The sequence below is a fragment of the Lissotriton helveticus genome, chromosome 2_1 (genome assembly GCF_964261635.1).
Source record: "Lissotriton helveticus chromosome 2_1, aLisHel1.1, whole genome shotgun sequence".
NCBI lineage: Eukaryota > Metazoa > Chordata > Amphibia > Caudata > Salamandridae > Lissotriton > Lissotriton helveticus.
This window is the reverse complement of record NC_136059.1, coordinates 803,983,492-804,010,061: the sequence shown is the minus strand read 5'-3', so window position 1 is coordinate 804,010,061 and position 26,570 is coordinate 803,983,492. Positions and strand designations below refer to the sequence as shown.

At 43.2% G+C, this 26,570-nt stretch overlaps 1 protein-coding gene across 1 annotated transcript in view; it reads right to left on the bottom strand.

Moving 5' to 3' along the window:
- LVRN (laeverin) overlaps positions 1 to 26,570 on the bottom strand; it is a 663,539-nt gene that overhangs the window by 60,506 nt on the left and 576,463 nt on the right. The window contains exon 17 of the mRNA XM_078675542.1: positions 24,514 to 24,681. Within this exon, the coding sequence (XP_078531668.1) occupies positions 24,514 to 24,681 (168 nt within the window). The remainder of the gene's footprint in view (positions 1 to 24,513; positions 24,682 to 26,570) is intronic.

Genomic DNA, 26,570 nt, shown 5'->3' with positions numbered 1-26,570 from the left:
CCTCAAAGGAGTTGCCAACCTATCCCTCAAACATTCTGGAGCCTCAGGGGAGTCCGAGAGGGGGCCAACTAGAGAATTACACAAGCGTGACTGAACTTCCTAATTTTGCCCATGTTTTACCTAGGCCCTGAAGAACCTTTAGCTTAATTTTTTTTTTTTTACTTTGGATCACCAAATTTGAACAAAAAACCCTCCACCGGTAAATGTGCACCCCTAAGCATAGCTAAAAACATCCCTCCTGCGCCAGTATTAATCAGCATTTTCAAAATTTGAAGGCCCAAGCATAAAGCTGGATATCTGGCAAGGCAAGACCTCCCTTTTCTCTCCTGCGCCTTAGCTTTTTCCAAGGAATCCTGGAAGATTTGTATCCCCAAACAAATAAATTAATATCCCTCTGGATTTTATCAATTAACGATTTCTCAAAATAAAGGGGAATACAATTAAAAACGAAAGTGATTTTCAGGAGTATTGACATTTTGACCAGGTTAACTCATGAACAATGATAGATAGGGGGAATGAGGCCCAAGAGTTCATTAGCCTCAGACACTCCCTTGCCACCATAGTCAGATTGGTCTCAGCGATCTTAGTGATGTCTTGCAAGGTATTTAGCCCCAAATGCCTCATTCTAGAACTTATCTGATACTGATGCTGATTTGCCTTCAGATTCTAGACCATGACCTCCGTCTTTGAAGCACTGATTTCACAGCCCGAAACCAAACCAAACTCCTGAGCTAGACTGACAACAGCTGGAAATGCGGTATGTAAGTTGGCTGTAAGAATTAAAATATCATCAGCATAGAGGGCTATCTTCCTCTCCCACTCCCCATATTTGAAAGACTGGATGTTAGGGTCGTCCCTGAGCCGTTGAGCGAATGGCTCAATATATAAATCAAAAAGGAGATGGGAGAGTGGGCAGCCCTGTCTTGTCCCCCTAGAGATCTTAAAGGAGCCAGTGATATTGCCGTTTATAAGAAGTCTGGCAGTTTTGTTTCTGGTAGATTGTACGGCAGAATTTTTCTCCAAGATTGAATTTTTTCAAGACCTCCGACAGGTAGATCCAATTCACTCTGTCAAAGGCCTTGGTAGCGTCCAGGGTCATAACTGCCAATGGGATAGAATATGTAGAAGCCAGATCGATCGCTCCGATTAAATCATATGTAAGGTGTGAGAGCTGTCGACCCTTGACAAAACCCTTCTGATCTAAATGCAGAATGTCTCCTGCCACAAGTCCCAATCTGGCTGTCAGTATTAAAGTAAAGATTTTATAATTGGCATTCAGGAGAGATATGGGCCTATAAGGCCCACAGTTAGATGGCGCTTTCCCTGGTTTCCAGATCAGAACCATAGTGGCATTGTTCCATGAAGCTGGTAGATTTAGGCCTTCTTGTAATATCTGATTGAAGAGGGACGTCATAGTGGAGACAATCTTGTTGCTTATCCCTCTGTAAATCTTGGCTGGGAGCCCATCCGGGCCCGCAGCCTTCCTATTCCTACAGCGCAAGATAGCGTCCCTTACCTCAGCATGAGAGAAGGCCCGATCTAGATGTTGCTGCTTATCTGGGTTAAGGGAGGGAAGGAGAATACCTCTGAGCCACCTCTGTGCGCTATGGCTATCTACTCTGCCATCCCCACAATAAATGTCTTGAAAAAAGACCTGAAAGGCATCACAAATTTCCTCGTTAGTAGAATGAGTACCATTGTCATTGATAATTTCCTTAATATAACTCCTTGCTCAGTCTGATTTGCTCTTCCATGCCAGGAGCTGCCTGTTCCTTCCCCATAATCAAAGTGGGAGATCTTACTGGCCTCCCATCTTTGAGTAATCCTGATGTTCAAGACATTTTCTAGCTGGGCCTTTAAGCTATTGGCCTTAGCCTGTCGCTCTTGCTGAACTTCAGGGGGAACTTGACTCGATAGATCTACTTTTGCATCCTTCAACCTGTTTTTAATATCTGTGATCTCTTCTTTGTACTGTTTATTTCTGTAAAAAGACCTGCTGGTAATTTGGCCTTGCAAGAAGGCCTTTAGAGAATCCCAAACTGTGGTTACTGGAGCTGTGCCAAAGTTCACCACCAAGAACCATTCAACTTCTTGTGAAAGAAAGGAGATCTCCTCTTTCTCCAAAAGTAGGGCATGGTCAAAAGACCATGTCCTAGTAAAGCTGGATACTGGACATTCCAACCCCAGAAGAGCCCCCGGAATGGTCTGAAAGATGGGGTGCCAGGTATGAGATATTTTTAACCTTGCCTCTTATCGAATAGCTGATCAAAACAAAATCTATTCTTGATTGGCGGCGATATTTATAGTTTTGTATGAGACACCTAACTGCTGGCCTGATCTATCTCTCCAGATATCCAATAAGGTAAACTACTTCATTGCCCCAATTAAATACTCCCGAGATTTAGAAGGGACCAGGGCTCTATTGTTTGGGGATTTATCCAGTAAAGGGTTAAAAACTATATTAAAGTCTCCCGCCAGGACCATCGGTTCCGGGAAGTCCAGCAAAAGAGAGAAAATAAACTTAAGACTATAGGGGTCATCGTGATTGGGAATATAATATCCAATCAAAGTGAGCAGGGTCTCTATTATAACAACTTTAACAATGACCCATCTGCCATTTGGGTCTCTTAGCTGAGATAGAATTTGAGCCCTGGCAGATTTCTTAAATAAAATTAAGACCCCTCTAATATTTGCTGACTGACTAGTGCATGCATACGAGCCAACCCAATTTAGGCGTTTACAAAGAGAGGTCGTCTCTTCCTCAAGTAGATGAGTTTCCTGGAGGACAATGACCTGAGCAGGGGAATCCCATAGATATTGTATGATCTTACCTCTTCTCGGTCTAGTGCACATGCCATTAACGCTCCAGGAAAAAATCTGAATAGAGCTCACGGTGGCTCGGAACTTCGCCTATCCATGAAAACAAAAACCAGCACCCAAATGATCACCATTCCAGAACCCTTATCATTCAGTTTAAAATTGGGAAAATCAAACATAGTGGGAATGAGGATTATTTTTATTTTTCTCCCCTGCTGCACCCACCCCCATCCCTTGTGCCCCCCGACCCATGCCCCATCCTTGGAGAACCCTACCCCCAATCATCTGGAAAAGTGGAGTCCAGATAGTTGCACTCCGGAGGTGACCGCCCACCCCCCTCCTTCCTTACAAAAAGAGAAAAAAAACTAAGAATACTAAGGAAAAGAAAAAGGAACCTAACCTATCCTATCCTGACTACAGCCAAATAAGGAGATAAAAAAGTTATACAAACCTATAAAAGTATGATTTTTTCCCCCATTTTCTTACTTTTAACCCCATCTCATATATATATATATATATATATATATATATATATATATATATATATATATATATATATCTTTCACCAAAAAATGAATATTGTCTGCACACGTCCAATTGCTTCTTTAAAGGGTTTTATTCAAGAGACTCAAGGAGCCCCATTCACCTACGCGTTTCGACCGCAGGTCTTGATCACAGTGTTTACCACTAGTCCATTTTCTCTTTTCATTTTTTATAGTGTAGCTCCCAATCAACTCATAATGAAGCATCATGGGAGACGTAGTTTTACAACCAATTTGACACAAATTAAACGTTCTTACATTGCAGAAACATTCATATTGTCTTTCTGTTAATGATACTTTCTCTTAAAACTGTAAAAGAAAAGTAGGAAAATCATAGAAGGTTTTTTACATATATACAAGAGTCGGTTCTAAAAGGAAAATTGTTTTTCCTAAACAACACAATATTGCTTAGACCGTCACATAGTGCATTATTTTTCAAAAAGTTAACTATATAATGTCACTGAGGTACATCTTCATTTAAGGCTAAGTGCCATAATTCTCCTTCCTTCGATATTTCCACATTTCATAGGTTAGTATACTGTGATCAGTGCCCATTGTAAAGTTGTTGAGAAAGTTATAGTACAGAAAGATTATTGCACAAAAAGGGATGTTTTTCATGAAGTTCAAGAGTTCAAATCTTAATTTCTCATATCTGATTTAGGTTCCCAATTGTCCATTCAAAGTTACTAGAGATGAACATACATCTCATCATCCATATTCAGTCCTCTCGGTGCCTTAGTTTGGAACCGTATGATTAGACGTGACTCTAATCTCCTCAATTGCAGTTTACGATTACCACCTCTTTCGTGTGGGGGTATTGTTGCTATCCCGCTATAGCGTATGTCTTTCCAAGTTTTTCCACTATGCATCGACATATGCTTGGCTATGGCATAGGACATGTCCCCATTTTGGATGGCTCGGATGTGCTCCAAGATTCTCTTATGTAACGGGCAGGTCGTCATCCCAATATAGTTCTTACCACATGCACATGTAAGAATATAAACTACATAAGTTGTCTTGCAGGTTATGGTTTGTTCTATATTGAATCTCTTTCCCTGTGGATCCATTAGAGATTTAAGGGATGAACCTACTGTACATGCTTTGCATATTAGACATTTCGTGAAGCCTTTTTGTTGAGTGGTCAACCAGTCATCTTTTTTCTTCATTTTAAAGTGACTGTTCACTAGTTTATCTTGCAATGATGGTGGTTTTCTAAAGGTTACCAGAGGATATTCACTCATTTGTTCACCGATATCAGGATCTTTTTTGATGATATTCCAATATTTGTTAAGGATCTTTCTTACGTTCTGGCTTTCCTTGCTGTACGTCATAATCATTCTGATTGGTTCAAATTTAGATGCAGATTTAGATCGTTTTTTGTCAATCAGAGTTTGTGTTCTGCTAAGTTGTCTTGCCTTTAGTTCTCCTTTTTTGACGTCTGCATAATTATATCCTCGTTTAAGGAATCTTTTAGTTGTCTCCTTATATTTTTGGTTCATTTCGTCTGGATTTGAGCAGTTCCTTTTCATGCGTACGAATTCCCCGTATGGTATACTCTTTTTTAAAATCGTAGGACGACCTGCCCGTTACATAAGAGAATCTTGGAGCACATCCGAGCCATCCAAAATGGGGACATGTCCTATGCCATAGCCAGGTTGCTTGCAAACACAACAGTGATGGACAGAATGTGGATCAATGTCACACATTCACCCCAGTCCAAAGATCTGGGCCCAAATCCATTGTTTTTCCACTCCATTTGGAGTGCCTGGGACTCACGTCTGAGCATACCCAGGGTGGTGTGGAGTGGAAAAACGATGGATTTGGGCCCAGATCTTTTGACTGGGGTGAATGTGTGACATTGATCCACATTCTGTCCATCATTGTTGTGTTTGCAGTTACCGCTCTAAGTGTACTGGGGATGCTCAGACGTGAGTCCCAGACACTCCACACCACTGGAATCAAGCTAGCCGGGCTGATGAGAGGTGTTACCTCGAAACAGGGCCGGTCCTCGGATGCTTGTTTCCGTTCTGGGAAGGACATGGGATTAATTGAGATTGGACATGGGATTAATTGAGATTGGCTGTCAATCACGCTTTCCCAGCGAAAACGCGAATCAGGGGCGTTTCCGTGTCTTTTTTTAAGTCCTGCCCTCTCCTCTTCCCATTGGCTGGAATTTTACCTTCCAGCCACTGGGAAGGGGAGAGCACGAAAAACACCCCCCCGAATCTGCCGGCCCGGGACACCCCCGTGACGTCATTCCCCGGGCCGCTGCGATTGGCTGCCAGCCCGGGACCTGACTTGTTTTTAATATGGTGTTTAATTGAATGGTTTTAATTAGCTACCATAAATACATCTGAACTTGTTTTTTTGTGAGGTCCGATTTCTTAACAAAAGGGTCTCCATAGTATATTTTCTCAGGCATGAATAAAGGACCCTGATAATGACCCACTATTTATGTAATTTAGTTGAGTGCACCTGAAGTGCATACCTTTTTCTGAAGTAAGACTTGATGCATACCTTGCCAGGGCAGGAGAAGCCCCCCCCCGCGCTGTCGTGTGCTGCGTTGGTGGTAAGCATCATTGCAATGCTGATGCTTGCATCCTCATGCAGGCTACTCCAAGCCAAAGCCAGTCCGCACCGCGGGGGGAAAACCAACCCGAACAGGTGTGCTCTACGTGAACCGGTTGGAAGAAGCCATTCTCTCCAAGGTAATCTTGTTTGGGAGGGGTGGGGTGGGGTGGGGGTGTCAAAAGTGCTATTCTGTCACAATAACATTTTAGCATCATACCTTTTTGCTTCTTCTTTTTTTTTTTTTAAGAAACTGGTGAAGTAGCACAAGAGAACATGGCTCGGCTGCTTTTGATCGACGTGTTACTAAATGCGTCCTCGTGTTTCCTTGGCAGCTGCACGGAGCGCGTCGTCGTCGCCCGCTCGGTATCTGTGCCTGGGCGGGCTCCGCCGTCGCCTCTCCTTGGCCTTCTGCACTAGAAACCATCTCCCGTAGATGCCCTTTGTGATCTGGGCTCAGGAAGGCATTCGCCATCCTAGGAATGGCTGTTACTTGCCCATTGGCTACCCTGCTTTCCTCTTAAACTTGCAACAGATTATCCAATATACAGCTGACCCAACTGATGGGGACCGAAAAGGCTCTATTTATTTTACATTTTTCTATATTTTAAATCCTCCTGAGCTTACCGAACAGCAATATCAGTAAGGAACCAATCACCATAGAAGGTTGCCAGCCACAATTTGGCGAGATGCATTGTGGTAAATGCAGTGCCTGACACTCCAGTAGAAAGCCTTTAGTACTCAGTCGTGCATTCGGGCTAATTGTGAGCGGGTATGTCTGGCAGTGTGCTTCCCTCCTCCCTTCATCAAGACCTATAGTTCAGAGTGGTTACCCACCGGCCTCAGCTGTGTTGTGGGCTAGTGAAGGAATATCGCAGCCAGCTCGTAGGTCGCAGGTGGCTTTGAAGATGCTGGCCAGGGCTAGAGCTCGATGCCGGAGCCAAGGGAGACCTCGGGGGTGGGTGGGAGAGGGGGTGGAGCTAACAGAGGCCTCATGGGTGGGTTTTAGTTAGTTACCCACGGCTCTTGCTGCAGTGCCCGCATGGTGCTGACGTTCGTGCTGTCGTGCTTGTTTCAAAGTGAGGTATAGTCAAGATGGCTCCCGGGATGACGTCACCTAAAGTCCCGGATGAAACTTGGTATGTAGACCGCTCCCATTAAGAAAACCGATTTTAATGAGCCGGTTCTGACTCTCTTACCTGCTGTGCATAAAGGCTCTTTAGATATAACTTGTTTTAAAAACTTACAGGCTCCAAGCACTCGGATGTAATGTCACACAGTGCTTTGAGCCTAGAAGCGCTATATGAAACCCCTGAATAAACGCACACCGCGGGGTGTTATGGAAGGTGTTTGTGGTGATGTTCAGTCCGTTTCTTGGCTCCCGAGTCTGATTTCCGTGAGTGTTTATGATGTTTGTCTGGTGCACCGGGGCCTGCCCACCTGTCCTACCCCGGTGCTCGCAGCCTAGCTTGACAGGGGCCTCTTCTAGGCTGTGCTCTGCCACCAGCGCCTCGCCCCTGCAGGCTCTTTCTGCCCACACACCGCTGCTTATCCACCCCTGTTCACTCGTGTGCTTCGGAGGTCACATTTACTCTTTGATAACGGGATTAAACAAACTGCTCGTTATTGATTTGTGCATCTGTCTGTGTGTGAAGCAGTCCCTGGAGTGGGTCCATTATGTTTAGCCTGCTTCAACACTGGCTGTAGCACCTCTGCGCTCACTCACCACTGCACGGAAAGTAACACATGCTTATTTTTTATTATTCAATGCTTAAATGACATGTCCGCCCCAAGTGGGCTCAAGTGAGTATCAGGTGCATGCTGGTAAATGAAGTTCAGTTTTAATATCCAAGTGGATCCGCTGCAGAATGAGCGGAAGCAGCAGAGCGTTTACAGATTTTCACAACAATATGGCTGGCTGGGACACAAACAACGCCACTGGAGTAATATGTGAAATTTTTACATGTTTTAGCAGCAAATGCACTTGGATCTTAATACTGGACTTCACTTCCCAGCATGCACCTGATACTCACTTGAGCCCACTTGGGGGCGGGCATGGTATTTAAGCACATTGATTGGAGTGCGGTGAAGACTCTTTGCTGCTTGACATTGTTGGCGAGGGATCGGGGGCGGGGGAGCCCGAAACTAGTTTGGCCTGACTGTTTTTGGCCATTAAGCTGTTGGTTGCAGTTTAATAAAGATGGAATCTGCCGCTGTGTCCATTTGCTGCTTTAGGGCCCGGCTACCGTTCTAACTTGCTGCGAGTATACTTTAAATCCGTTATACTCAATGTACGGCCCATGGGGCCGCTTGCGTTCAACTTGACCTTTACATGCGGCCCCTCCTTGTAAACAGCAGCAGTGTGGGGGGGGCTCGCAGTGTGTGGGGGGGCTCGCAGTGTGTGGGGGGGCTCACAGTGTGTGGGGGTGCTCGCAGTGTGTGGGGGGCTCACAGTGTGTGGGGTGGCTCGCAGTGTGTGTGTGGGGGCTCACAGTGTGTGTGTGGGGGGGGCTCGCAGTGTGTGTGGGGGGGGCTCGCAGTGTGTGTGGGGGGGCTCGCAGTGTCTGTGTGGGGGGGCTCGCAGTGTGTGTGGGGGGCTCGCAGTGTGTGTGGGGGGGTCACAGTGTGTGTGGGGGGCTCGCAGTGTGTGGGGGGGCTCTGTGTGGGTGTGTGTGGGGGGCTCTGTGTGGGTGTGTGGGGGGGCTCTGTGTGGGTGGCTCTGTGTGTGAGTGGGGGGCTCTGTGTGTGTGTGGGGGGGGCTCTGTGGGGGTGTGTGTGTGTGTGGGGCTCTGTGAGTGTGGGGGGCTCTGTGTGGGGGGCTCTCTGTGGGTGTGTGTGTGTGGCATTTGCGAGAGATTAAGCTATTGGCATTGTGAATGACAATGCCATTTATTTATCTGTTTTCAAAACCAACACATAAATAAAAATGTTGTCATTTACAATGCCAATAGCTCTAACTTTTGCAAAGGCGAACCCTTGCATTGTAAATGCTTGTTTTTTTATTTTAGTATGTTAACTCTGACTTTGTCTAGCCTTATATGTGAGTGTTCCACCCTAGCTTCTCCGGCTGAACCATTCCAAAACATGCTGCCGCTATGCTACCTCCCATGCTCATGCCCCAAACAGACTCTTGTGAAGCCCTTTTGCCAGTGTTACTCAACCACTAAGCAATTCATCCTTCTATCAATCTGATACTTCCAGTACGCTAGAAGTACAAAGCTTTAGGGGAAACCTAGGGCAACTAGGGAAAACTAGAAGAGGCATAACAAAAGGAATCATTGTCTAACTCACTAAGCCTCACCCTTCTCCAGATTGGCGAGCAGTTCCTCTGCCTCCTGTACTGAACTCACATTATGCATTTTATTCTTAAACATGATCCTCAGAGAGGCAGAAACATTTAAGGTGGGCCTCAGCTCCTAGCCTCTTAAAATCCTCCAGCTTCCTACCCAGCTCCCATTGCCGGTCTAGCGCTGCTCGAGCTAGGTCTGATCTAATTTGAAATAAAAAATCCTTAGCCTTCAACGACTTATATTTAAGAGATAGAATGAGAATTTTCTCTTTCAGCGAGTAAGTATGAACATTTGTGAGGATCTTCCTTGGTTTGGGTCTATTCAGGTTCCTTCTGAAGGGGTCTCTGTGGATTCTCTGAATGTCCCTCCTTCAACTCATCTTCTGATTGTTCCAGTTCAAGGGACTCCTTTAAGAGTGTGATCACGAAGGACTTGAGGTCTTCCCCTTCGCTCCTCTCAGGGACACAAAGCAAACGCAGTTTGCTCCTACGAGAATAATTCTCCAATATTTCTAACCTGTCTCGAAGGGCCCCTTCATCCCTTTTGAGAGTACCTAAGTCTGCTTTCACAACACCAAGCAGATCTATTAACGCCCTCACAGTGGATTCTAAAGTCTCAGTTCTGGCGTTTAAAAGATCCACTTTCCTATCGAATGACAAGCAAAAACTCCTGATCCTTCCTTGATTTGCAGCTGAGACCTCAAACCCCTTCCTAATATCTGCCAAAAGTGAAGCCAGAAGGATCTCCAGGCAAGATATTGAGTGTTCCTCTGGTTTTTGAGCCATCGTGCCTACGTTGGAGCCTCCTGCCTATACCTGAGACAAACCCCGAGACATACCCTGGGATACAGCTTGGGGCTCCTGACCTTCCACCTACATTGCGCTCTCCCTCTGCTCCAAAGCAGGACGCTCCATATCTGATGTAGCAGTGTCTCCAGAGAGTGGGGGAGCCGTTGATACTTCTGATACTTCTGTGTTAACAAGCTCCCCTGTGGGTTCAGTCATCTCCCCTCTTCCTTCCCTGCAAGCCTCTCCCTGCCTCACCAAACTCAGTACTTTAAAATAGGATCTTAAAGAGGGAGTGATCTAAAGCTTGGCATCTGAAGTGGTGCTTTTGGCTCTACCAGGTTCTGTACTCCTTTTTTTTACATCCCCACTAAGGAAGGTAGAAGTATTCTTCCCTGTGATTGTAGCGCTTCTGCTTTCCTGACCCTTCTTAGTACTTTCAGTACTTATTTTCAAACTGTCTTCGTCGTGCTGTTTAATGTTCTTTCCAGCGGACTTTACCTTAGCAAGACCCTGGGCCCCTCCCCGTGTTTTCTCCCCTTCCTGGGGGCTTTACCAAAAGCTGGGACAGGGGATGGGGGCGGTGCCTACAACAGCGCATCCTACCTGGTACTGGGAGCCCCCACAAACCGTGAAAACACCTTGAGCCTGAGGCTGCTCCTGCTCCTAGGACTCAGAAGACTCGAATCCTTCCTGCAGAAGGAAGGTTTCTTCCTCGTCACCCCTGTCGCTTCCCACAGCTCCTACCAACATGGGCCGTACTCAACTAGTGCTGCCTCTTCCCCGGGTGACCCGCAGGAGACCGCGAGCCGCTGCTCTGCGGCTCCTCCTAAGCTCCAGTGCTCCCGCCTCCCACCACGTCTGGCAGGTGGAAGCTGAAACTGGGCTGGGTCCGAGGCTGGGTCTGACGCACATCCACGGCGAGGCAAGGCAGAAACTATAGAACCGGCAAAAAGGCAGACAACTCACGGAAGGCTCCCCAACACGGTCCATGACAAGCAGGGCAGCCCTACACACCAGACATGTATACAAAATCCTTTCTAAAGCTTGCAAGAAGGCATAGAGGCGAGCAGGCCGCTCTCCCTCAAAGCCCAGTGGTGTCGCAGGCCGCCGATCAGCATAGGAGCCCGCCTCAGCACAGAGCCACATACGCGAACCTCACTCTCGTCAACACGTCCCCAGGCATGTTCTAGGCCACATCTGTCGCTCTGTAATGGCGGCTCACCAACAGTGTCTCTAGGGTCGTTCTCAACTCCAAGGGACCAGTGCTGCCGCCTCCCACCGCGTCAGGCAGGGGAAGCCGAGACTGGGCGCTGAGGCGAGGCAGAAACGATGGAAAGCTCCCCAATACGGTCCAAGACAAGTGGGGCAGCCCGACACACCTAATAGGTAAAGAAAATCCTTTCTAAGGCCTGCAGGAAGGCATAGAAGCGAACGGGTCCTCCGGGTGCAGCAGCAGCTCAGCAAGCTGCCGCCATGTTCTCCCTTGGTATGACAGTGTAGCTTAGATTCCTTGTCGCTTTTTTTACTGAATGGCCTCAGTAAAGACAACTAACAGCAATGCTAACTATAATGAAGTTGATAAGTATCTTTTAGTCATGTGACTTCCCGCTGACAAATAAAACAACATGAAAGAAACTTTTATAATGAATTCTATAGCAGAGCATATGTGTTCACTAATCAGTAGAGTAAATCTGGCAGTGAAAATAAGAATTGACAAAGAAAAACAAGATGGTCGTAGCATTTTCTTGGGAAAACATGTGAAACATTTATGCGGTGAGTGCTACAAAACACAAGCATTGGAAATGCAATCGGTCTCGCATTTGTTTGAGTTGGAGCTATTGACATTGTAAATGGCAATGTATTTTACTTATGTTTTATGGAGTGTATGTATGTGGTGTGTAATGGAACTATGTGTGTTGGATTGGATTAGTTATTTGTGTAATTGAATGGTGTGCAATTCTGTGGTGTTGAGCGGATTTGTGTAGTGGCATTATGTGGCATAGGGTGCCTGGAAAATATATGGTTAGCAATTATGTGGCATTCAGAGTACTGAAATGAAGGTGGATCTGCACACCTAAATGTAATCAGTGTATTCAAAACTGTAACTAGAAGTTATCAAAGTGTATGCGTGCGAAGCATGTGGAAGGGGTACCACCGTCCCTAGGTATAATGTATGAAAGGAGTACTTGAAAACATGGACTATGCTACGCACAGCTGTCTGGCAATCATGCCTCAAAAACTATAAGTACATCATTTAAACCAATATTAATTGATATTAAACACAATCATTGTACACATTTATTTGAAGTATTTCACATGAGTATTCTAGAGCAAAATAACACAATTTTTCTAATAAATTCATTCATTGATATTTAGAATCCAACTCTATGATACATAAATTAAAAAAATATTAATCAAATCAAAACAACCCAATGCATTTCGGGTTCTACTGAACCCTTCTTCAGGGGTTAATATAAGGCTTTTTCGTTCTGATTCTCCGGGCTGGTTCAGATGCCGAATCTACAACAAAAGTACACAATAGAGACATTTCAGAGATATTACATGCGTGTCTCCTATTAAATAATATATGCAACTATAGTCTTAGGGTTTGCATTCTCCTGTGATACCACAGTCTCCGTGAAAGCTGAAGAAAAGACCAAAGAGTCCAAGAAACCCAAGAAAAGTTTTTTATAAATCAATCCATGCCGTGGTTGGAACATGTGGTGAAAATAAAAAGAGCAAAAGCCTAACCCATCCTAAATAATTCTAATCAAATGGTGTTCTAGGAAGGTTCAAAGTGAAACACACAATCAAGATAGAAACATTCCTGTGCTCAAAAAAGTATAAGTTGTATACCAAACCGATATATACCTTATCACTTGTGCTGCATTAGCTAAGTGGAAAAAAGTCGCCCATTCAAGAGTAACAAAATCCTGTGGATGATACATTAATCCTGATTGTAAATCCGTATATAATGAGCCTCAATTTTTAAAGCAAAAAGATATAAAGTGATGCGCCTACCGTCTCAGTAAAAGCCAGATGCAAGCTGTTGAGTTGCAAGGTATTCCTAAGTAAACTTCGTGAATCAACACCTATATAAAAGATTACAAAATGTCCAGTGTAACAACTCTTTGAGATAGACTTAAATCATACATTCGACCCAGGGAAAACCTTTTCTTACCGATGATAGCGCAATGCGAGCCTCATCCAGTTTGTAAATATTAATTCATGGTTCACTCGCTCCTCGGCGCAAATGCCCTAGACGAAATAATAATACTATCAGAAGCCGTTCGTAATGAACAAAGTGCCTCCTACTTCCACATAATGCATCTTGTGACGTCCCCTACCTTCGAGCCAAAATTTCAACCGGTAATCCAAACTCAGCGTCCAAGTAAACAAACTCCACTCGACCCGGCGGGTTTACAGTGTTCTTAACCTAATGCGACCCGGAAGTAAACATAAAAAGTGGACTAGAAATTGAAAACAACCAGATCCAACATGGCGCTTACACGCGATCACTTCGATGCAGGGTTCTAGACTACCCTTATACTATTCAATGTGAAAAACCGAAAATAATAAATAATAGAAAAACGAACAATAGTGGATATATAAAAAAAAACGAACAATAGTGGATATATAAAAAATTAATATATGGAAAAATAATGATGACTATATATGAAAAAACATGAATGTGAAGTGATAAAATAAAGTGAGGTAAAATACATGTTTTGAAAAGAATGATACTTCAACCTGATTGTGATGTGATCTGCTCTAGAGAATGTGATTTATGCAATCAAATGTCCTTGCGGTCTACTTTATATTGGCAGAACTAGTCGAAAAATCAAAACAAGGATTATAGAACATAAAAGTCGCATTAGGAACAAAAACATGAACTCATCACTATCTGCACATTGGGTTAATGCCACACACACTATCCCCCAACTACGATTTACCATTTTAGAGCAGATCACATCACAATCTGGCATGGACATTCACACAACATTGGCCCGTAAAGAGACAGAATGGATAAAAAAGTTGGGAACCATAATCCCTGCGGGGTCTTAACGACCATTATGAACTTTTGTGTTTCTTGTGAACTATATAGACTGTACAGGGTAATATTGCATCCTCACGTTATACCAGGTTGAAGTATCATTCTTTTCAAAACATGTATTTTACCTCACTTTATTTTATCACTTCACATTCATGTTTTTTCATATATAGTCATCATTATTTTTCCATATATTCATTTTTTATATATCCACTATTGTTCGTTTTTTTTTATATATCCACTATTGTTCGTTTTTCTATTATTTATTATTTTCGGTTTTTCACATTGAATAGTATAAGGGTAGTCTAGAACCCTGCATCGAGGTGATCGCGTGTAAGCGCCATGTTGGATCTGGTCGTTTTCAATTTCTAGTCCACTTTTTATGTTTACTTCCGGGTCGCATTAGGTTAAGAACACTGTAAACCCGCCGGGTCGAGTGGAGTTTGTTTACTTGGACGTTGAGTTTGGATTACCGGTTGAAATTTTGGCTCGAAGGTAGGGGACGTCACAAGATGCATTATGTGGAAGTAGGAGGCATTTTGTTCATTACGAACGGCTTCTGATAGTATTATTATTTCGTCTAGGGCATTTGCGCCGAGGAGCGAGTGAACCATGAATTAATATTTACAAACTGGATGAGGCTCGCATTGCGCTATCATCGGTAAGAAAAGGTTTTCCCTGGGTCGAATGTATGATTTAAGTCTATCTCAAAGAGTTGTTACACTGGACATTTTGTAATCTTTTATATAGGTGTTGATTCACGAAGTTTACTTAGGAATACCTTGCAACTCAACAGCTTGCATCTGGCTTTTACTGAGACGGTAGGCGCATCACTTTATATCTTTTTGCTTTAAAAATTGAGGCTCATTATATACGGATTTACAATCAGGATTAATGTATCATCCACAGGATTTTGTTACTCTTGAATGGACGACTTTTTTCCACTTAGCTAATGCAGCACAAGTGATAAGGTATATATCGGTTTGGTATACAACTTATACTTTTTTGAGCACAGGAATGTTTCTATCTTGATTGTGTGTTTCACTTTGAACCTTCCTAGAACACCATTTGATTAGAATTATTTAGGATGGGTTAGGCTTTTGCTCTTTTTATTTTCACCACATGTTCCAACCACGGCATGGATTGATTTATAAAAAACTTTTCTTGGGTTTCTTGGACTCTTTGGTCTTTTCTTCAGCTTTCACGGAGACTGTGGTATCACAGGAGAATGCAAACCCTAAGACTATAGTTGCATATATTATTTAATAGGAGACACGCATGTAATATCTCTGAAATGTCTATATTGTGTACTTTTGTTGTAGATTCGGCATCTGAACCAGCCCGGAGAATCAGAACGAAAAAGCCTTATATTAACCCCTGAAGAAGGGTTCAGTAGAACCCGAAATGCATTGGGTTGTTTTGATTTGATTAATATTTTTTTAATTTATGTATCATAGAGTTGGATTCTAAATATCAATGAATGAATTTATCAGAAAAATTGCGTTATTTTGCTCTAGAATACTCATGTGAAATACTTCAAATAAATGTGTACAATGATTGTGTTTAATATCAATTAATATTGGTTTAAATGATGTACTTATAGTTTTTGAGGCATGATTGCCAGACAGCTGTGCGTAGCATAGTCCTTGTTTTCAAGTACTCCTTTCATGCATTCAGAGTACTGGCATTAGGGGAAGTGGGATTGTGTGTTGTGGAGTGGTAAGTAGTACAGTTTAATTATGTGTTGTGCTGTTGAATTTTGCAGTACGATGTGGAATTGTGAGGTGTGGATTGGAAGTATGTGGTGTCTTGTGTACTTGTGTTGTTGAGTTGTATGATGTGGTTTGGTGTTAAATGATGTGGTGTGGATTGGAAATGTGTGGAGCTGAATTGTATGAATAAACAGAATGGAATCCACTCAAGGTGGTGGTGGTCCCTAAAGTGATGGGGAACACACAGTGTTGTTTAAATGCCCCTCACACACCAACAGGCCCCTTGGTGTCATGCTTCATCATCGGGGCCTTCGCACCCCTCTACGGGATGCGGCGTGCTACGACTTACGACTACGTAGGAGCACTAAATAGTGAAGTATGTGAGGGGGTGTGTTACTAAAGGAAAAAGTGAGTGAGGTGAGGTGAAAGTGAATTACTTAAAAAATACCTGGCACGTAGGGAAAAAAGTATTTTATTAAATCCTCAGCTGGTATTATTAAAAAGGTGCAGAGTGGGGTTGTAAGTATACGTGTTAGGGTATTACAACCATTTCAGAGTGTCAACATGTTTCGGAGCGCAGGGGCTCCTTCTTCAGGACAAGGATAAGCACATATCCTCACCTTACTCACATGCAGATGTAAAAGTGTTTAAAAAGAAATTACAACAATGTGTAATGTACCTAACAATGTTTATGTGTAGGTGAGTTCAGTTGCGCCCAATTGGCGTTGAAGAAAACTTATTGTTCCCAGTCTCATAACCTCATGAGCCTATGCGTGGTATTGGGGGGATCCTTCCATACTGCTCAGTAAAGCAACGGTTACTGCAAAGCTAGTCGCCTGCCTTCCCCTCAACGCTGCTCCGGTGAAGTGATGGCATGGACCTGTGTGTATAGCTTTGTGCTTTTGCTGACGGAAAAGAACAAATAGGTAGGAGCTAAGCATCAGACTTGTGTGTTTGAAAAAAAGGAAAGAGTTGGAACTATTGGCATTGTAAATGTAAATGTCTCTTACCTATGTGTTATGGATTGGAGTGGATGTGTGTGGTGTGTACCAATTATGTGGGTTGGATTGGACTTGTTAGTTGTGGTATTGCGTGGTATGGACTGTGTAGTGGAATTATGTGGTATGGTGTGCAACTGTATTATGTGGATAGTAATTATTTGTTTTGGAGTGTATTGGAATTTTGTGGAGTGGGACTGTGTGTAATGGAGTGTAAGTATGTGGAATGGTATTTTGTGTTCTAGAGTGTTATGTAGTGGAGTTTAAAGAAGTCATTATGTACAATTGAATAACTCTATTAAAAAAAGAATTAACAAAAAGTGTCTTCTAGTTTTTTGTCCTTGCAATGTTGGCACCCTCTTCCTACTTGTTGCAATGCTTGTTTGTTATTTCCCTTTTTGTTAGGAATGGAGGGACATAAATAATAGGAGGGTGGAGATTGAGAAATATTTCCTGGATTACAACACAAGCAGCAGACAGACACTAGGAGAGAATCAACAGATGCCAGATTCCGAGGGCACACTGAGGTGGTGCTGAGTAATGCTGAAGTGATACTGAAGTGGTGGTATGCTGGTGCAGATGTGATGCACAGGTGATACTGAATTATACTTAGGTGGTGCTGAGTGATGCAGAGGTAGTTGTGTGCTGGTGTGGAGGTGATACTGAGTGTTGCTGAGTGAGTTCTGAGTGATACTGAGGTGGTGCTGAGTGAGGCTGAGGGGGAGCTGAGTGACACTGTGGTGCTGAGTCGTCCTGAAGTAGTGGTGCTGGGCTGGTGCTGAGGTGGTGCTGAGGTGGTGCTGTGTTGAGGTGATGCTCTGCTGATGCGGAGGTGGTTCTGCATGGGTGCGGAGTTGCTGCGTTGGTGGTGGTGCATTAATGTGGAAATGGTGGTATGCTGATGTTTATGTTGTGCTGCGCTGGTGCTGAGGCGGTGCTGCACTGATGCTGAGTTGGTGGTGAACTGATGAGGAGGTGACGATGAGGTGGTGGCGAAGTGGTGCTGAGTGATGATGAGGTGGTGGTGCTGCACTGGTTCTGAGGTGGTGCTGAAGTGGTGCTGAGTGATGTTGAGTTGGTGCTATGCTGAGGTGGTGGTGTGCTGATGCTGAAGCGGTGCCACGTTGGTGCTGAGCTGCTGCTGAGGTGGTTCTGCGTTGGTGGTGGTGCACTGATGCTGAGATAGTGCTGTACAGTGCTGATGTTAAGGTGGTGCTGCCCTGGTGCTGCACTGGTGGTGGTGCACTAAAGAGGAGATGGCGCTGTGCAGATGCTGAGGTGATGTTGAGGTAGACTGAGTGATGCAGATTCCCTCACCACCACCACCCTTTAATAGTGTTCCTTAAAGCTCCATAACCACTAACGTTCAGATGCATACTACACTCATACAGTGTAGGGTGTCAGAGCACTTTACATCATGTACAAATTACACAGAGACAATCAATCATACATGTATAAATTAGCATAAAGGAAATGATACATAAGACAGAGGATTACAGGGTGTAGGAGTCACAAGTCATGCATATTGGTAGGCAGCATTGCTAAAGAGTGTTTGTGCCCCAGAGGCACAAACTCAGAATTGAAAACAGAACATCATAGTTGGGGTTCTCTTAAAAAGAATATATTTCTACTCACATGAACCCATTTTGCAACATTGATATCTGCTATAATCTATACTTTTTCAGTGCATGCAGTTCTTTGATAACAGTTATAAATTAACTGTTCTGTGTTAGGATTTTAATTTATAAGCTGCAAGTAACAGAACAGCAGTAAACCACTGACCTATTTAAGTTGTATGCACTTTGTGATCTGCATTGCACACTTTCTTTGCAGCTGGTCTCTTGTAATGAGTCAAAACTTTGATCTCTCCAGCAAGAACATTATTCACCGGAGTTCTCTTGACATTTTTATTGACTGGAACTTTCTGAAGGTGGAGGCCAGCCAGTGCTTTAAAAAGCAAAATAAACTCAGAAACAATGCCCCTCTGAAGTCAGAATCCAGTGCAATCACACTGCTCGTGTGCTGGCCCTGCATTCTTGTTCTTCATTTATTTAATGTAGTACATTTAAATGCACAATTTACAGGGGACAATCTTCCAGAAGGAAACATTTTGGCCTCAGAGCTAAACTAACAGCAGCCAAGCACAGGTCCTGGAGGGGAGGAAACAACACAAGCAGCATGCATTTTAAAGTATAATTTGTAGCGTTGATTCAATGGAACTGAAACAATGTGCTGTGTTTAAATAGTGGTTTAACTTTTTACATGATTTAGAGCTGCAGTACCTAGAAGGCATTGCTGGCTGCTGCTGGCTTTGAAGCTGGTATCAATGCCAGTTATAGCCTTGTCGGGCCCAGAGCTGATGTCGCATTGCTTTTGTGCATGTTTCTGGAGGAAATTAAGGGAGTCAGACTTAAAACCACAATAATTAATTGCTTGCATTGCTTGCATTCCAAGCCAGCCTGGGAGCTGCCTTTGGGAAGAATACAAAAGGATACCAGCCACATGGAAGGAACTGGGAGGGTTAATGAATGCTGCAATAAAATGTAAGCAGCTACGTCAGAACACCCACAGTGTAACACAAGGTTGAAAACATAATAAAATAGTCCCCCCACGAGCAGATCAACAGAACAAAGCGTAATTATATTGTACTAAGTCCCTGCTCCTTGGAGGAAAAAGGAGGGACAAAGAGGCAGGACTGGCCACTAGTAAGCAAGGATTTTTAAAGAACATTGAAACAAACAAATGAGAAGCAAGGAATGACATTTGGCCCACAGAAATATATGTATACTATAGTATATTAAAGGTTGAATGCTTATGCTCGACCTAAAAAACATGTGGTCTTATGTATATTGTTATCCTGTTGTGGACCCATAGTGATTCCTGACTCAATTGTCCTGACCCTAATCAAGATTGGAATTTTGTTTTCTTGTGGCAGCTAAAGTCGAGGGGAGACATATAGTAGTTTGTTGGCTATGATGCCTCTGCCCTAGGCTCTAACCATGCGGGGTATAAAAATTTACATCACAATGTGCCTGAACCAGCCTAGCTCATCGTTCACTAAAACGCTCAGAAAAACCCATTGGCCTATGCCCTATTGTCAAATATCTTCACACAAACATGGTGCCAATTCAATTGATTCACACATTGCTGAGCCGTAACAGGAAAAAGTCCTCTACCTAGCAGGACAACATAGCTTCTTCAAGCCCTACCAGGACTTCTGTTCCTACACTCTCATGTAGTTCAAAAAGCGCTCACAGAATACCTGTATTAGACAGGTAGAACTTTTTTAGATATGACAAGCAATTTCAATCCTAAGGTTACAGCCCAACTGTCTATGTCTGCATCACTGCTACGCTGTGTGCAGTGATATTGCCTCCTGTTGTTACTTCCAAGCAGAGTACTAATGGAGGGTTGATTGTCCTCTACTTGACAGACCACCATACGTGTCAACAGTGAACAGTTTAGTAACAATTTTCAGATGCAACGTCTGAACATGGATGAGAACTGTGGCAATATTTTTAATGGTATTTTATTACAGGGGCTGTCGGAGTTCATGGTGTTGCACTACTTGGAATTCCTCGGGATTGCATAAAAACTCTGTGGAATTCTGCAGAGTTCCGCTTCGCCCTAATCTGGTGTGCTCCGGTGCTAACAGGCTCTGGGTGAATATATACAATGATTTTATAGAGTCAGTAATACTCAGAGTGTGAAAAGAGCTGATTTGAAGGTTTTAGCACACTGCAAATTTATGCGGACAATGGAAGGGAGGTAAAGAAAGATGTAGATAACTACGTGCCCAGGGTCACACAATATGATGAAGGCGCTAGAACCCAGATCTGCAGGCCCTGTGGCCAACACCATACCCTCTTAGTCACTCATAACAATACATAAGGGAGAGAAAAGAGTACACCCCCCCAACCTCAACACATACAACCACAGTTGTCATTAGAGGAGCATAATGCCTAGAGGTGGGGTTTTGTGCCAGTGATGTACCTGCCACCCCAACACCCACCAGAGATCACACCATTGCTACAGACTGAGTCACCCTTCCAACCTAGTTGTGTCATTTTGACAGGCAGTAAGTGCCCTGACTCACTCGCTGCTGGCCTATCTGTCTCACTGACGCGCACTCACCTCTGCACTCTTCTTGCCTTGGTTGACCAACCCATGCTGGGATCGGTTAAAGGCCCCCTGTTTACATCAGATAGCCTTATCAACATTGGCATGCAGACATTGGCGTGACCTTGGTCGGATAAGAGAATGCTTGAACAGGACGCTGTCCTAGTCAGCCACAGCTGGACTGCACCACGAGGCACTATCAGCAGGACAGGACACTGCGTCTTCTCAGCACGAAGGCTGGGGTTTCATGAAGAGGCCAAAGGAAGAAGACACAGCCGGAAGTGGTCTTGAGAGTAGAAAGGGGGAAGTGGGTGGGCATAGCAGGGGTGGAAACGCCACCAGCAGACAACAACACGCATGAGGCCAAGCGAGCATCTGCACACATGTTGGAATAGACAGCACGGTGACGGCAAGGCAGCCGGCTGGTAAGGTTCACCTTTGCCAGCATCGCACTGCCGTTATTCATGGTTTGATGCATTTTTGGAGAAGTTATGCCAACAGTATGGGTGCACCTGCACCAGCCCCCCTCCCCCGTACCATTTGCTGCTTGTCTTGTTTTGTTTGTTGAGATTTCAACGGGCACTTTGAGTGTCTGTGTAGCAGTTTCTGTGTTGGGAAAACGCGAAGCAAACATCCATGTCTGGTAGGCAAGCACAAGGATCCCTTTGGGATGTAAACTAATGGAAGTAAATTTATGCGACGTTGTTCCCTCATCAGGTAGTCAGTCAGTCAGTCAGTCAAATCACTTTATTTGGTTAAATAAAAATCATAAAAGTACAGAACATACAAATATAGGCCCCTACAAAATACATATAGCCCGAGTATTCCATAAGATTTATATTATAATACAGAAATATACACTACATGATTTAAAAACATAAATATATCCATTAAGAAGTCTAAAAGGCAATCAATTACGATGGTTCCTGAGTCTCACAGCTGCTACAAAAAACTTGCTATATAGAAAATTTCACAGGGCTCATTTAAGAGTTGGAGGTACATTAGAGCCGGTTTAACCTGGATAAATCCCTTTCTCTTTAAAACAGGGAATAAAAACGTCCTTCTGATATCATTATAGTGTGCACAAAACATGGTGAAATGCATGGTATCTTGCACTGAAAAATTATCGCAGGTACAGGGCCCTAGCTCATTTTGTTTACACCACCCTTGTGAATTACCTAGAAAGGAGTGTATAAGATTAAACCGAAACCTGGTTAAAAGCAAACGATGGAATGGCCTATTTACAGACACCAAATATGGTTCCATCTTAGGTACAGTCTTTAAAAGATAATGTGCTCTAACAGACGGTTTTCTTAACTTCAGCTCTTCTCGCTCGTTTGACCACACATTTAGAAGCTGTGTTCTGACCCGCAACAGGTCAGCACTCACAATCTTGTCTAGGTGGTCAAAAAGGTCTTGACAGCCCAAATCAGCTAACAGATTCTTAATGTAATACAACCAAGTGATTTTGTTAGCTCCATCCAAAGAGATACAATCCCTAATAATACTATGGTGAAGGTCAAGTTGTGAATTAAGCCACATTTTTAACCAGCAAATTACTGGGGCTAACTTCAGTTTATCCATTATGTAGCTCAGCCCTAATTCTTGGTGTACCGCAAATGTTGGAGAGGATTGGGGGACCGACAATAGATTGTGGAGAAACTTGTTCTCCACTCTTTGTAGCCCCTCCATCGGCCTATCGCCCCAAATTGATGAACCATACATAGCTATTGCTATAAACTTGGATTTGTATATGTTTGAAATAGCCTCTACCGGTTTTGCCCCTAACCGCTGTGCAAAGCCATTCACTGCCGCAATTGCTCTAGTCATCGCATTTATCTTGATCTTATGTTGTGCGGCCCGGGTCCCTCTTTCATCAAACAGGACCCCTACGTATGTAAACACGGGCACCCTGGTTAATTCTATGCCTTCAACAATAAAAAGATCTAGAATTGCTCCTTTTTTTTCCTACCTAGGGTCATTACATGAGATTTAGCAGTGTTTACCCTAAGGTCCAAAGAATTCATAAAAAGCCCAAAAGTATCTAAAAGCTTCTGTAAAACAGCATCGTCGGCGTACAGAAGTACTGGCCAACGATCATGACATATTAGCGGGACATCCAAACTAGCCAAATCTAAAACTTTACCTAAGTTATTAATATAAAGGGTAAAAAGCAGTGGGGCTAAAATACAGCCTTGCCTTACTCCCCGGCCTGACTTAAAGTGCCTCGTGCAATTACCTGCTTGATCAATCCGTATCCTAGCAGTAAGATCCTGGTGCAGATGTGCTAGGAAGGAGACCAAGCTGGATTCTATTCCTATCTCAGATAAGATTTGCCACAATTTTGACCTGTTAACCAGATCAAACGCTGACGATAGATCCATAAATGCCAGCTGTAATTGCCCTTCTTTAGCTAGGGTATATTTCCCTGCTAATAAGGTAGTCACCGTGAGCAGGTAAACATACCTCAATGGTGTGAGTGAGAGAGAAGCAAGCTAACAGGCTCGGCACCCTGATGCCTTGTCTGCCTCGTCACTAGTTCCACATTGGCTGTCTGCCATGTCGGCTAGTGCGGCCGATTTCCAGTGCTAGGGAAGGGGGCAAACGTCCCATGCGGTGGAATTAGAGTTTTTCCTAAACTCTGCTCTCCCCGCAGATTGCAGAGTTGGCAAAACTCCAAAAACCCTGCTGGCAGAGCGGAATTCACCCCCCCCCCCTCCCATCTCTAGTTATTACTCTTGAATGCTTCATAATTTGTCTCTTCTTTTGTCACTCACTTCCAGGCATGGAGAAGCTGTGTAAATCCTTCCATGTACCCATGCATGTACCCCCTAAAACATGACTAATAAAAAAGTTTATGTACTCTCTGTAGGAATTAGTAAGCACAAAGACTTTGCAGGACGTGGCTCACAAGATGCTACAATCTGTTACACACTGTAGGCATATGGCGCCCACTCTTTCAGGTTTCAGGTGGCTTTTTGTAAAGCTTAGAATGCGGGATATCATTGATGTAATGGCCCTAGAAAGGGCAAAGCACTTGTAAAGCCTTCTATTAGCTGGGATTTGGATTATAATGCAAATTCCCAAATGAAGGACTCAATTGAACTTATAAGACAGCAAGAAATCTGAAAGACAATCGCAAAAGATTTATAAATCTTTATTTTCAGTACTTTTCATAGACCATATCAGACGAATAGATCGTTGGACTGAAACTAGCTCCAACCTTTTTCAATATCAACTTTATGAGTCTTTCCAGAGAGGAAATGACCGAGCATAATGTTTGCGAAAATTTACAAACACCCGGGTTTGTGAGTATTGGATGTCTTATGGAAGGACACCTTCCTAACACTTCCCTGACCCATCTCTAAGTGGAAACTGCAGTATTCTGGTGGATTCCCCGCAATTGTCGGAATACGTTAGAATTCTAGAATCCCAATTATAAGGGGTGCAACACTTTTGTAATTGACAAGTACAAACAAACCTGTACGTTACTAAGATCATGTGGTATGACATTCATGTCAGAATACCATTTGATGTACATAAAAACAAGACAATAAAAGCAAACAAGAAGCATGGGTATTTGGCACTCAGTCACTTTCTAGCACCGAGCAGCACTGATCATACCCACCTGTTTAGTAGCCAAGGCTCTTTAGTGCAACTCAACCCATAGCACAGATTGTCCGAAAAGTCATCCGCTGATGAGCTGTTGTACCTGGCCCAGGCAAAATCCCATTCTTTTTCACTTCCCATTGCTATGCCATAACAATAAATCGATTTTCTAATGGATGAAGGTATCCTAAAATGAAACATGTGGTTAACAAGCAATATTTGTTACTACACAGTGACAACACATTCACCAACTTTTACAAGCATTCTACCTATGGATTTTCCATTTTTTGGTGAACAATTGCTTTGTTGGGCTGAGTTGATAGTATAGTCTGCCCGAACTGTTGCTCCCCAAATGTTTTAATACACCTTAAAACACTACAAAGTGCATAGCTAACAGGGCAAAATCCCCCAGTACAGCTTAAGCATGGTACTTGACGGTATGCTTTCATGAACCAAATGACGGGCCTATTCGCGAGAATAAGTGTGTGTGACATTAAAACTTCTTCCATTACATCAGCAGTTGCATCCCCAAGGAGAATGTGGTTAGCTTAATGTACTAAGTAAAGAAGTCCAAATCGTAGACAAGGTGGTAGGTTCCAAGATGTAATTTATTATATCTAGTTCCAGGTAAGTAGAAGATGGTAGATAGTAGTAAGATGGTAATTAGTGGTAGCCCCACCAAGAGCAGCCTCCCTGCTGCTTAGCCTCTCACCTTCAACTGACACTCTCACCAAGACCACACACCAACATTCCGTGACATCATCCTACATTCTCCAGTCATTCAGGCTGAACAGAAGGGAGAGTATTGATGCAAAGAAAGAAGGGGAGAAAACACGCTACAACACGTAGGTATATTATCCATTCTCAAGCTCCATATAGGGCACATTTTACCAAAAATGTATGATTCAAAGGGCCATGACAGGTTTAAGTGCAAACATAAAACAGATCCTGGATATGATTCGCTCACTTATTGGACGTCAGTAACCGGCTTTGTCAACTGGTGAGATATGCTGGTGTCATTGAATATCCTAGAATATAGCAATCAAATAAATAGCTCCTTAGAGGGTGTAGTGTACCACATTGTATTGAGCAATATCTTTCAAAAGAGGTAGCAGACAAATATACTTAGAAAGGACCATGGGTTTGCCCCTTTACACCACTGGGTGGTATTGAATATTTGTGGGATAGATGTTTCTCTATTAGCCTGTATGAAAAAAGTTTTTAATTTGCCAAGTAACTGCGGATGAAAACATTGGGCATCACACTATTTAAGGGTTTCACAAATAATCTCATTCTGTAGCATGGCACCATTTCCACTTCCTTTCTTATTCAATTCATGTGGGGATGGAAGTTCGTCTGAATCTTTGCAAAATATACAAGAAAAAAATATTAATTTCCCAAGCTGCTCGAGAGTGATTGGAATTGAATTTACCAGTCCCTGTTAACCCTTCTACAAAATTATAAGGTTGTCAACACCTTTTCTAATGAGGTTTTGTGGTCATTTGATTTTGAAAACATATGTGATCAACACTGTATAAATGTTTCTAATTTCTCCACTGATACTAAACACCCACCAAATTAAGGCTTTGGTTTTTTTTGTGTGTAGAGCCCTACCACAATTAAACCATGCAATCACCTGAAAAACATCCATATCAGAATTAATTCTCAGAGTGTTAAAGGGCACACAGGGCATATCAATTTTCACCTGGCCATCAAATCTGAGTTTTGAGTGAATCTTTCAGTTAGTCAGATTTCAATGTGGATTGTGCATCATGTGGGGAAAGTGCTGTAGCAACATGCACATGACTATCCTAATAGCTAAGAGAGATATTAAGGAAATCAGAATCATACCAAAGAAAGGCAAGAGACTGAATAATTCTTTAACAATTACATTGGAGAGATTTCTTCAGGAAGCACGATACAGGTCCTTGGAAATTTGCACTATTATATTAAACAAGATCTGACTCAAATGTTTTAAAGGAAACAAGATTCCTTCAGGGCCTTCCTATGAGTTGAATGGTGGTACCCCGTTACACAAGACAGAGTATTTACCTATTTAAGTTAGTTTCCTGAAAT